This window comes from Lampetra fluviatilis, chromosome 42, assembly GCF_964198595.1.
Source record: "Lampetra fluviatilis chromosome 42, kcLamFluv1.1, whole genome shotgun sequence".
NCBI lineage: Eukaryota > Metazoa > Chordata > Hyperoartia > Petromyzontiformes > Petromyzontidae > Lampetra > Lampetra fluviatilis.
In genome coordinates this window covers 408,208-421,534 of record NC_136316.1, presented here as the reverse complement: position 1 = coordinate 421,534, position 13,327 = coordinate 408,208, and the positions used below count along the sequence as shown (strand labels likewise).

The 13,327-nt window shown below is 46.7% G+C and overlaps 1 protein-coding gene across 1 annotated transcript; it reads left to right on the top strand.

Annotated features, from left to right (window-relative positions):
- The first annotated feature begins 3,395 nt into the window (after positions 1 to 3,395).
- LOC144946769 (regulation of nuclear pre-mRNA domain-containing protein 1B-like) lies at positions 3,396 to 11,938 on the top strand. The gene is made up of 7 exons (XM_078875931.1): positions 3,396 to 3,721; positions 5,402 to 5,531; positions 5,929 to 6,035; positions 6,621 to 6,811; positions 9,195 to 9,321; positions 10,268 to 10,443; positions 10,975 to 11,938. The coding sequence occupies exons 1-7, from the start codon at positions 3,571 to 3,573 to the stop codon at positions 11,119 to 11,121; spliced, it is 1,029 nt and encodes a 342-aa protein (XP_078732057.1). The 5' UTR covers positions 3,396 to 3,570; the 3' UTR covers positions 11,122 to 11,938.
- The last annotated feature ends 1,389 nt before the right edge of the window (positions 11,939 to 13,327 follow it).

Genomic DNA, 13,327 nt, shown 5'->3' with positions numbered 1-13,327 from the left:
ATAAGGCCGCGCTCATTTTATATAAGGTCGCGCTCATTACACATTGCACAAATGAACCACAATATCTTGCTGATCTCGTCAGAGCAAAAACCGTGATGAACATTTTGGTCATATTCGCAGCGGCTTTCGGCTCACTATTAAACAATGACGGTCGCTGCGTCTCGCACTTTCAGATGCGCTTCTGCGGCCGTCTGGGACGCTCTTCCGATTTTAGGCACTGGGGATATGCACTTTTAAATATAGATTTGAAGCTTTTTTAGAACTCCTTTCTGCACATCTGATTAACACGGTTGGCTACACCCTGTTCGAAAGAAGAACAATGTGATGCTGTTGAGGTTTCATGATTAGCACACTGGACTTGCAATCCAGACGTCGGTTCGATCTCCTGGCGTGGCAGTTGAAACAATGGGCGAGTTTTCTAAACCTCGCCTTGCCATTTGCCGCGTCCACCCATCAGTATAATTGAGTGCTGTACGCAATGGATCTGCAGGTCGTGTGCTTGGGGTAAAGTGCAGGTACTCTGGTCTGGCCAGCATGGAATACGTCGAGCTACCTCGAAAGGTCATCTCGGTTAGAGAGCTTCCCCTGCCAGCAGTGACGTGGGCAAGCAATTGCAAAGCTGCGCCTTTACCTTCTATGAAAACAATTTTGCTTAAAGGTTTTATTTACAAAGAAAGGGGCACAAAGTGAAATCGCGTAGCATAGACCGCACGTCAAACAACCCACCACGGTAGACCACGAGACGGCTGCCTGTAAGCGCACACAGTACGCACAGTACACGGTATACATGCACTACACACAAGCGCACATCTGATTAGCATGGTTGGCTACGTACTGTGCGAAAGAAGTTCACTGAATGCTTTTCCACATCTGGCCGCATGCGAGTGAAGTCAAACCGCAATTTCGCTAATTTTGGATGGATATCGGCAAGCCACGTGACATCGCAAAAACAAACCGCGTAAAGCGAGTCAAACCTGTATTTGATGACATACTGATGAATTACTCTGGTTCTTTCGGCAAAGTCACGTAGAAAAAATAACAAATAATCGGATACGACGTTTCGATTGCAATACGGATTAATATTTGGCCAAAAAGTCCTGGAAATTAAACTTGGTACTTGGCAAAGGAGATCCCATGATGTAGATGATCACCCAGATTGTATGGCTTACCAAAAATCCTTAAATAAGGCACACTACTTCGTCCTATCGTCTCCACCATTTACTCACCCGCCTACAAACTGGCCCGATTTCTGTCTGAGACCTTACATCCATTCACTGGTAAGACCACCTCGGCTGTACTTAACTCACTTGGTATCGTAAATTAAGGACATCTCACCATCTCCAGGTGATTTGCTCGTTAGTTTCGATGTAGTATCTTTGTTTACCAAAATTCCTGTGCCTGACACCATTGCAATCATTGGAGATTTGGTCCAACAAGGACTGAATGCTGATGTACCGGCCCTGGTGAAACACTGCCTCACCAACACTTACTTCACCTGGAATGGAATATTCTACAAACAGTTGTAGCCAATGTTTTCATGGAAAAGTTTGAGACAGATGCCATCCAGGCATCCACTCTACGTCCGTCCTTGTGGAAGAGATGCGTAGATGACACGTTTGTCATCTGGCCACATGGCCTGCCAGCTCTGAACCAATTCCTCAACCACAGCATTTCCATACACCCAGCCATCAAATTCACCATGGAGGTGGAAAAGAATGGCAAGTTACCGTTCTTGGATGTTTTAATCGAAAAGAGACCAGATGGCTCAATGGGACACTGTCTACAGGAAAGCCACCCATACGGATGCCTATCTAAAACCTGACGACCACCATCCATCCAAGAAGAATTCTCTCATCAAAACTATACCATAGAGCTCGTATTTCCAGTGAACTGGAGCACGTACACCAAGCTCTCAAGATGAATGGATATTCAGACTACACAATCCGTAAAGCTATCACCCCAACCGTAGGGAAAGAACCATCTGAGGACCCAATCAAAACCATCACCTTACCATACATAGCAGGGGTCACCAAAAATATTTCCAAAATCATGAGCAAACATAAGATCCAGGTTCGATTTAACACAGTACACACAATTCGTGATCTGGTCCGATCTGTTATATTTTTATTATTACCATAACTGAGAAAGTTTAATCCGACCAAACAATTAATTTAACAGCCCAGTATTCAATAAAACACGTAGGCTTTCGCGACAAATATCATCCATAATACAGCTTTGTCGGGTTCTATTGCGTAAATATATAAATGTTGCGTTAAACCCGCTATGGCTGCAGGGTTTTGGTAGTACATGTTGTTTACATGTTGTTTATGCCATTTATTGTGAAAATTCTGTCACAGTTCCTATGATTGCTTTTTCATTGCTTTCATGGCTTTATTTTGGTGATTTCGAAAAGTGTATTGGTTTAGCCATGTTTGTTTGTTGTAGTACAGAGTTAGACTGATGGCCTTAATCTAAGCTGTCTTGTGGTTGTTGTTGTTGTTTGACTTGCATCCCACTGGGATTTTTGCACACAGCGTTGGTGTACGGTGTTTTTTCTGCAATATTTTGCTGTCTTTTCTTGGATTTTCTGTTTGCACTTAGTCACATATTCACTTTAAGATGTTTTTTGTTCATGTTTTTGTTTTTTGTTTGTTGCGGTTGCACCCGATTCAAGAGCTGAATGGCTCACAGGGCTATACCTAATAAATGAACTTGAACTTGAACCACCCGACACAGCCAACTAGTAAGGGTTGACACGTAAACAGAACGTGCCAATTCGTCACTAGTACAGCACATCGCGGTGTGTTGGAGAGCCAAGCCACAACATTTACAATCCGAGTACGATGTTTCGCCAGTAATTACAGCCAGCTTCATCAGGCGACAGCCAGAGTTGTGGAGAAGTCCTGTTTCTTTCCTTAAACAGAGTGGTAGATGTGCTGACGTCACTCGTGAGCACTTCCTGTGCGATGTGGGGGGGGGGTGTGAATGCACATAAATCATAATGGATATCCATTACCGGTTGGGTTATGTATATGGTAATGAAAGTTCATTATGCATGTGCGTTATGCGAGCTCATTGTTGACCTGTATAGGCATGCATTTAAACAATGTATTATTTGATCATTCTCTCAATTTCGATAGATTCTCTTATGAGTCTTTGCCTAGTAGTAGCTAGTTTTGCACAGAACTTCAACATTATCAAAAGCGTGTTCTGCCACTGCCGACCGTTGTATTTGGGATAATTTCATATTTACTTGGTGTTCTTTTAGTCTCGTGCTGATCATTCGCCCAACATATCATTTGCCACAAGTGCAATTAATGTAACAGCCCTACATTCACTTCTGAGTTATTCGAAACGCGATTTCCCCCCCCCCGCCCCCCCATATGTGCCCCTCACGGGCCTCCGTAGGAGCCGAGGCCTAGCCGCCTTCGACTGCGCCCGGCCAGCGGGGCCCGGGATTTATATTTTCTTTACAATTTCAACTAAAACCCATTTCCTTTCTTTTTTCTACGATTAACATTTTTTTATTTCACTTTAATTGTAATCTCCACAGTCGGCGGCGAGTGAGCAATGTCGGCATTTTCTGAGGCGGCGTTCGAGAAGAAGTTGTCGGAGCTGAGCAACTCTCAGCAGAGCGTCCAGACGCTGTCGCTGTGGCTCATCCACCACAGGAAGCACGCGCGAACCATCGCCAGGGTCTGGCACGGCAGCCTCAAGAACAGTAGGAACAGACTCATATCTGTGCTGTTGTTGTTGTCGTCTACACACGCGCGTTACGGCGTGCGGAGAAACGCCGTTGCATTTGCGCTGTTTCACGGGGCGCAGAGTCGTGTACCGTGCAGTGCGCAGGAGGTCGTGGGTCCCATCCCGACCCTGACGACGCCTGCTGCGTATTTGGAGTTTGCGTATCTTTCTTTCTTTCTCTCTCCGTGGTGAGATGTTGACGACCTCGCCCGGTGCGCAGGAGGTCGGGGGTCCCATACCGACCCTGACGACGCCTGCCGCCGCTGCTGCTGTGTAGTTGGAGTTTGCATCTCTCTGTCTCTCCCCGTAGTTGCGTAGATTTTCTCTGGGTTTCCCTCCACAGTTATAAACGTGCGTTTGAGATGATTTGGCTGCTCTAGATTCCGCACGGTAATGAGCCGCTTCGGTGAGCGGAATATCTCAGTGGGGCCTGAGCTGACAAAATAGAACCCCGATGTCTTGTGACCCCCATTGAATCCTCTAAAACTTAATATGTATTTTAAAGTAAATATTTATGTAAAACAAGTGAATATGCAAAGAGAAAAAAATATGTGAGGGGGGTCAATTAACTGTGGGTCACAAGACATATGGACCACCCTTGTATCGTACTGCAGAGTGTGAGGTCAACACGGGGACATTGGGCGCCTTGGGTACGGCAGCCTCAGGTAATCAAATTAGGAATTAGAGATATACACAGCACATGTTAGACTGTATATAATACACGTGAACGTGTTGCATTCCCATAGAATATGCCGTGATATTTCAGCGGTAAATCCTTGTACGGTGGTTGCGGGCGATTGACACGGGAGCTTCAAGAGAGATAACCAAACATTTGAATAAATAAAAACATACATTATCATATACAACATTATAAGAATGTTACAAGACTATACCCTACATACTACGGTAGAGTAATATACAATGTTGTACATTGTAAACATTTTTCATATTGCACGTGAAAATGTAATGCTATAATTCATGAGGTAAATATTGCTGTATTGAATAACACACTCTTATTGAATCTATACCACAGTATAGTGTGCACACTGTGTTCTAGTGTTGTGTACTTTGGGAAACATCGATCATAGAAGGGACCGATTTAAAAAATATAATACTTGCCACTGATAATAACCGTGGCCAGGGTTCGAACTCGGGTTGTTAGGTCTATAGTGCATGCAGTGTAGTTCACTAAAGTGGAAACCACTCCTGCACCCTCTACCATTCATGTGCCAGAGCACCATCTAAGGTAACAAAACCTGAGTGGTATCAATTGTTTGATAACCCCACTCATCTCAAATGGTTTTCACAAAATTCACCGTTATTGGCCACATAAATTGGACACATCAAAGTTTATGTTTCTCAGATGTTACGGACAAGTGAAATTCTCCCTGTGGTGGTGTGGAATTTTCTCCGGGTCCTCCGGTTTCTCCCACATTTAGAATCAACGTGTGTTTAGAGTATGTGGCCGCTATACATTTCCACATGATAAGCCACTTTGTTGAGCTATCATTTGTGGTCAGGTCACTTCTGAAAAAGAGCTGTATTGCTCAGTGGGCCTTACCTGGTAAAATAAGAAGTTTTGTTTAAATATCTGGTCCTGGCTTGTGGACTATTGCATGTCTGTACGTATGCCTGTTGGCGATGGGAATGTGTGTAGCGAAACCAAGCCGAAAGCTCACCTACCTCTACCTGGCCAACGACGTCATCCAGAACAGCAAGCGCAAGGGCCCCGAGCTCACACGAGAGTTTTCCTCAGTGCTGCTCGACGCCTTCTCCCACGTGGCCAGGTCTGAACGGTGTGCGGTCATGATATGGGTGCCATGGTGGTGAGATGTTAACTCCGTCGCCTGGTATGCAGTAGGGTGTGGGTTCGATCCCAACGCCTGTGTATTTGGAGTTTGCCTGTCTCTCTCACCTTGGTTGCATTGATTTTTCTACAGGTCCTCTGGTTTTTCCCTCCATATTTAGAAACGTGTTTAGAGTATTTGGCTGGAAACTTTCCACATGGTAAGCCACTTTGTTGAACTATCATTTGTGGCCAGGTCACTTCTGAAAAAGAGCTGTATTGCTCAGTGGACCTTACCTGCTAAAGTAAAAATAGTTTAGTATTTATATGAAGAATCTGTTTGAATCTCTCGAAGAGCAGCCTGTGAATGCTACACTGTTTGTCTCATGTGCGTGCAGAGAGGCGGATGACGGGTGCCAGACGCCCATGCAGCGGCTGCTCCACATCTGGCAGGAGAGAGCCGTGTACGATGGGGACTTCATCGAGCAGCTACTGCAGGCGGCAAGTACGGGCAGGTGCACCGACACGTGAGCAGGAGCACAGGCTCAAATGTGTGCAGACGTGTGCGGGAGCGGTAGTGAAGCGGTTAGCCCGCTGCACTCTGAACCCGTGACAATTACTTGAACCGGTCCTGGGCCTCCCCGAGGTCAACTCAGCCTCAAATGAGTACCTGTTTTGGTGTGTAAACATCGCCACTAGGGAGACAAAGGCGGCCGGGTGTGGTGCTGGCCATCTACCTCCCCATGTGCTGTGCCAGCCTTCATAGGTGCTCTCTAACAACACTTAACAGTCTGTTTAAGGCCATATGGAGGATATTCTTAGGTTTTTTCGGTATGGAGGATATTTGTCTTTTGGACGTTTGGGTGGCTAATATTTTGTCCCATAAAGCCTTGGCGCTACTTTCCTTGACCTAAAAATGCATCCGACCTCCCTCAAGTGCCAGGGTGACATCACTGCCACTTATCAGCAAATGGCGATGGTAGTTGTTTTGTGCATGGTATCTCCCGTGGCTTGTACCCAGAGCAAGGTGGCGTTGGCTGAGCACGCTGCTTGTGCAAGAACCACGCTGTGCTGCGTCTGCACTGTGCAGGCGAGAGAAAGGCGAAGAAGCGGACGCGCGAGCTGACGGTGCCCGTTCAGCCAACACGGCGGCGTCGGTTGGCAGAGGAAGAAGAGGAGGAGAACGATGAGGAGGATGAGGAGAAGGTGGTGGTACTGCCGGCGGCCGTGATGGAGGACGACCACTACCTGGAGAATGCTTCGCCCAAGGAACCGCCCGAGGTGACTGAGTTGGCGGCACCGTGGCATTTCTGTCTCTGTGTCCAGGAGAACCTTTAGAAGCCAGATTCGTTGGAGATGGACTTTTGAGGTATGCCAGAATACTTCCCCATAAGTAAATCAGATTCCAGCTGGAATACCTTTCGCACAAAAATTAATGATCAAAAATTGGAAAATGGAAGGCCCCACTGCTAGCAGAGCACATGGGAGATGGACGCAATAGTGGACCCTGTGGTGCATCAGGCGACCACGTGCTCCGATTGTGACACCCCTTCCGCTCTCTTTAGGGTTAAATTGTATACAAATATTTCTATTGTTTTATCATTAATAAAATGTAATTTTAAGATGCACACTTATAGAGGTGAAGTTTACTCGCATTAAACTGTAGCGATGTGTGACTTATTTGCTTAAAATTGGAAATGCTTCCAAATGTTTTATTATTGTTTTGTTAATGGTTACTATATGTTAAAGAACTGTAAATCTTAAGTGTATTAATTACATTTATAGTTTTGATTTAAAGCTTTCGTGACTGCAGGGATTCATATTCTTGGTTCTTTCGGTAAAGTCACGTAGAAGGAAAATAATACAAATATAAAACGATACAAATTCTCACGACGTTTCGACTGCAACACAAGCAATCATCATCAGGTGTGAAATCCACAGCAAGAAAATTTAAAAAAAGTGGCAGTTTTTCCTGACATCAGCACCACGGACAGCGATTTGGCAGTTGGCCAGATGGACGAGTCCATCTATGTTCGGAAAAGAGAGGGGGGGGAGCAGAAAATAGAATGCGGTCTGAAAGTCACCGTCAGCGTGAACACAATCAATTAAGACCCGAAATGGTTTATCAAATCCTTCCAATGATTGCTAAGCCAGAATCCATCTTCTCGGTTGAAATTGTCTCTATGTTTGTATATGTGAATAGCCTCATATTCCTTATACGTGACTTTACCGAAAGAACCAAGAATATACATTGATAGTGTTCTTATTTTGTATGGATATTAATTTAGAAACAACTACAAATCAGTGTCTAGGTTGTAAAGATGGCTCCGGCTTCAACAAATTGAATCCTACTCATGCCCTCGGAGATCGCTCGCTGTGGACACGCGTTCACACAGAGACCCATAGACATGCAGTGGACACACGTTCACACAGAGACCCATAGACATGCAGTGGACACGCGTTCACACAGAGACCCATAGACATACAGTGGACACGCGTTCACACAGAGACCCATAGACATGCAGTGGACACGCGTTCACACAGAGACCCATAGACATGCAGTGGACACGCGTTCACACAGAGACCCATAGACATGTAGTGGACACACGTTCACACAGAGACCCATAGACATGCAGTGGACACGCGTTCACACAGAGACCCATAGACATACAGTGGACACGCGTTCACACAGAGACACATAGACATGCAGTGGACACGTGTTCACACAGAGACCCATAGACATGCAGTGGACACGCGTTCACACAGAGACCCATAGACATACAGTGGACACGCGTTCACAGAGACCCATAGACATGCAGTGGACACGCGTTCACACAGAGACACATAGACATGCAGTGGACACGTGTTCACACAGAGACCCATAGACATGCAGTGGACAGGCATTCACACAGAGACTCATAGACTCGCACAGAGATCCGTAGACTTCCCACAGATCCGTAGGCTCGCAATGGACGTGAGTTCACGACGTGTTGCACTTTTGCGGTGCGCTTCAGTCAAATTTTGCAGATAATTTATTTTCCATTGGGAAAAAGTGATTTTACCTTCTATGGCCAATTCTCGAATATGATGTAGACCAGTACTTGCTAGGCAGTGAACTTCCTGATGTTTGGATGGTGATCGAGCTTATTTGGAATTAAGTTGACGTATGTATATATGTTGAACTTCTTTCGCACAGTACGTGCCAACCGCGCTGATCGGAAGTGCGGGGAAGGACAACAAACTAAACACCAAAGACTATTCTTCAGAAATTCGTTTTAAATCTAGACTTAGAAATGCATAGGTCCAGTGGCTTCCTAATATTGAAAGGAAGAGCCGTTCCAGACGGCCGCAGAAGCGAATCTGAAAGCGCGTGATGCGGTGACCATCTTTGTTCGATGGCTAGCCAAAAGTCGCTGCTGCAAGGATGACTGGAGTTTGCGTGATGGTTTATGCTCCTTGACGAGACTTTGTCCACCAGTTTTCAACGCTATTCAGCTTGCGACTTGGTCTTTCTTGCCATGCTCCAGAATGGCTTTCTCGATTCCAGGCGCAATTACAGGTCTCTACTTAGGTTGTGACCTCCCGTGACACGTTCATGCATGTGCTGGCCATCTTCTACATCTGTGTTGTACCGGGGTGGTGGTGGTGGCGGTGGTGACGAGAGGCGGGGGAGCTGGTGAGGGTCCTCACGGAGTTGGAGAGCGCCGCTTCGAGCGACGCCGCCGTGAGACGGAAGATTGCGTCGCTGCCGCTCGCGGTGCAGGACGTATCGCAGCTGTCACGGATCACCGGTGCGTACGCCCCTCCCCACTCGGACTTTGCGGCAGTGTCGACCAATGCGGTGTAATACAATGTGACAGTACACGAGAGCGATTGTGATGCAATGCAGTACTGTACGATGTGATGCAATGATACAGTGCAATGTATTATTTCGCACTGTACGTAGCCAACCGTGCTTATAATAGAGTTCAACATAATATAATGGGGTACAGCTTTGAAATATATTGCTAAACAACGCAGCTCTGTGTCACGAAATAAAAAAGTCCAATTGCAGTGCTACACTAATGTGCAGCGCATATTGTACAGCACCATATTGCGATGGAGTGATACGGTGCAGTGCACGCACCATACAACAAAGTGTAAAACGCAGTTTTGCACTTGTAGTTGGCCATGTGTGGTGGCGTCAATGTAAAAAATAGATACATTTCGTGCAAATATACAGGGTGGTTAAAAAACAAAGTTAACACTTCTGAGAATTTGCAACAACACCACAAGAAATGTGTCTCTGGCCTCAGGAGACCACCTGGAGAAGATTCCAGACACGCGTTGACAACGATGGCGAACAAGTGGAGACTCTTTAACGTTTTGAAGCTATTAACATGACAATTGTTATCATGTTACTGAGTATTATCCGTTCTTTTTCGACTAAAAACGATAGTCCCATTTAAGTGTTAAAAATGTTTTGAAGCACCCTGTGTTTATTTGGGAATCCCTGTGGCAACATCGCCCCTGCTGGCAAACTAATGCGCACTCGATGGATGGCACCGCATTCACCTTTGTTCCACACAAGGACAGCTGCCACCTGGGGTCCACTGCCTCAGGGTGCCTCGTTACGCACCCCATGGGGGGGGGGGGTAGATGTACCGTGTGGGAGGGGCATCGCGAATGTGTAAGCGACGACAATGATGGTGTGGTGGATGAATGGTCGCGGGCCACCCGCATGGCACGTGAGCCCAGACAGGGAGTCGGCGGAGCGGCTGACGCTTGTGGTGGACGACGCGTGCCTGCTGCTCGCCGACTACAACGGGCGACTGGCGGCCGAGCTGGAGGACCGGCGGCAGCTGGCGCGCATGCTCGCCGACTACACGCGCCGGCAGCAAGAGCAGCTGCGCGAAAAGGAGCGCAGGCTGGAGGTGCGGGGGCGGGCGCGGTCGTTTTTTAATTGCCGAGTCAACCGATGGGCATGGACGCGTGGCCGAGAAGTTTTGGCGAGTTGGAGTCGCCGACGGTCGTTGTTGCCGCTGGCTTCGTCTTCCCGCTCGGGAGGGGTACCCAGGGTGACCTCCTCACCACGCCCCTGCTATGGCACTGGAAGGGTTCCTCAACCGTATTTTCCGACGGGCCGTATAATGCAATGGTGCTGGTGGGCCACGGGATGTGTGTATGTTGAACTTCTTTCGCAGCGTACCGAGTCATCTGGGCTAATTGGAGGTGCGGGCGAAGGACAACAAACTAAACACAAAAAGCGGTTCTCAATAAATTAGTTTTCAATCTAAATGCGTTTTCCATCCACGTGACGTCACGCAGCGTCGTGACTTTATAACGTCCGTACGCGTGACTATAAAGAATGAAACGGGACTAATGAGAAAATACAAAATTAGATTTTTCAATCTGATTTAAAACCGTGTTGGTGCGCGTCTCTTCCCTTCCCCGTGCGCTCCCAGGAGTACAAACAGAAGCTGAACAGGGTGACGTGGGTGAGGAGGGAGCTGAAGGCGCACATCCAGAGTCTTCCCGACCTCTCTCAGCTGCCCAACGTTACGGGCGGCCTGGCCCCACTGCCCTCGGCGGGCGACCTCTTCTCTCTGTGAGCCTGGCCCCACACCCTGAATTACAGGAAGTTGATGCGCGAGAGGCATGACTCGAGGAAGCAGCGCCAGCGCTACCAAGCGTCTTATTTATGGCATTGGATCACTGCACCTGGTCCGCGTTTTTGCTTCTGGAGGTATGTTTTATTGATGTACCCTGCTGCTTGTGAAGTTTCTGCACCGTGCGTTGTATCATGGATGCATTTAATTACTTATTTGAAACCCAGGCTTCGATTGGCTGCTTGTCACTTGCCCCGGTGATTTGCGTTTCTACACAGACCGCTTTCGTTACGTGTTGATTCTATTCAATGCCCGAGGTCTGCGCTTGATTGGACTGCTGGCTGTGTATACAGATGTCCATCTGGTCTGCTGTGTGTGCAGCAAACCAGACAGACATCTCCCCATGTCTCCCTGCACCTCCCGAATGTTTCCCCTTGTCTCCTTACACCTACCCACGTCTCCCCTTGTCTCCATTGCACCTCCCTGCGTCTCCCTGAAACTACCCATGCTTCACCCATGTCTCTTTGAATCTCCCCAAGCTTCCCCCTTATGATCTTATTTTCGGGCAGTCTGCAGTTTGCTTTCTGGACAGGCACACAAAACTGCGTGGCTGTTGTTTTGTTGTTGTTGTCACGGACAGCAAAGTTCAGTATGTTGCAGTGGCTGTGCATGTGTCCCCCCTTATGTGCAGGCAAGAATTGCAATTTGTTTACGTACCGTTAAACCTCCATACTTTCAAGTCGACTTAGCCACGCTCTACCTGGCGAGTCATAGGTGTAGATTCTCATGGTTATAATTGCACAGTGGGAATTAATTTATTACTTATTTATTTTGGGGACGGGGGTGGGGGTTATGTTTTTGCATTAAAACCTAAAACGTAGTGCTGCAGAATGGGGGGGGGGGTGCAAACCACTATTAGTTGCCTAAACCCAACACACAGTGGTACTGTGATCAGAATGTGCACGCTGGAACACATCCTGTCAATATATATAGTTTTTGTGGGAATTTGTGATTCGTTAGAACTGTCATTAAACTCCAGTCCGCATGCTTTATCGTCCCATGTCTGCCGATTGTTTAGATGGTTCAAATAATGTAAGTTTATCCGGGAAGTCTCACTGAGTCTCACGACTCCGTTTCAAGAGGTTTCTGCACTGAGATGCTTGGTCAGTTCCATTTTTTTTTATCCAGAAATGTTTCGTGTGCATGTGAGGGAATCAACACACCTGAAAAACACACCCATACATGGGGAAAATGTACATTGAACTTCTTTCGCACCGTACGTAGCCAACCGTGCTAATCGGAGGTGCACAGATAGGTTCGTGGGCCTGCTTGTTGTACTGCAATCGGCTGGCCACCTCAGAGTCTCGCAGCTTTTGGGAGCATCGCATGTTTGAATGATCCACCAACCCTTGGATCCAGAGCACTGGATCATCGGCATTCCCCACTTCACCCGACCAAAATACAGACAAAGCATATTTATGTACGAGCTATGTTTTACACTTGGTATTAATAATCACTCCGAGCGATTGTGTTCTTCTTTAAGGGCAGGAAGTCAACCTGCCCAATGCTGCACAGTGTGTGTACGTATGAATGTATGTGTATGTACACATACCTGTCAACCCATGCGGTTTACCCGTATTCTTGTACAGATCAATTCAGTTTTTAGCTCCATAACGGCATACAGCCGTTTCTCCCTTGTGATGGGATTTTGTGGGATGAATACTCTGGTTATTTCGGTAAAGTCACGTAGGTATAAAATACAAAAAATGTTTAAATCACGTTTCGGAAGCAACACAAGCGTCCGTCATTAAATCACGAAACGTCGTGATTTGTTTTTGTATTTTATTTTATACCTACGCGACTTTACCGAAAGAACCAAAGAGTATGGATCATTGCAGTCACGACAACTTCAGATCTCGACTTGTAGGATGAACTTTGAGATTTATAAGGGCACGGCGTGACCAATAAGGTCTGAATTGGTCTGTAATAAGGTCGGCACTAAATGTTGACTTAAAACTTTTGTGACTGCAGGGATTCATATTCTTTGGTTCTTTCGGGAAAGTGACGTTGATAGAAAAATAATGTGAATAATTTTTAAAAAAATGTTTCTATCTATATGACTTAAAGAATAAGTTTGGCACTGATAAGGGGTTGACAGGTATGACGTACAGCCCGTTAGTCCACTGCTATTTAAAGACCTCTCCACGCT

Coding starts and splice junctions, on each gene's coding strand:
- LOC144946769 (XM_078875931.1), top strand. CDS start 3,571: ATGTCGGCATTTTCTGAGGCGGCGTTCGAGAAGAAGTTGTCGGAGCTG. Junction 5,532..5,928: donor GCCTTCTCCCACGTGGCCAG/GTCTGAACGGTG, acceptor ATGTGCGTGCAG/AGAGGCGGATGACGGGTGCC. Junction 6,812..9,194: donor CGCCCAAGGAACCGCCCGAG/GTGACTGAGTTG, acceptor TGGTGACGAGAG/GCGGGGGAGCTGGTGAGGGT.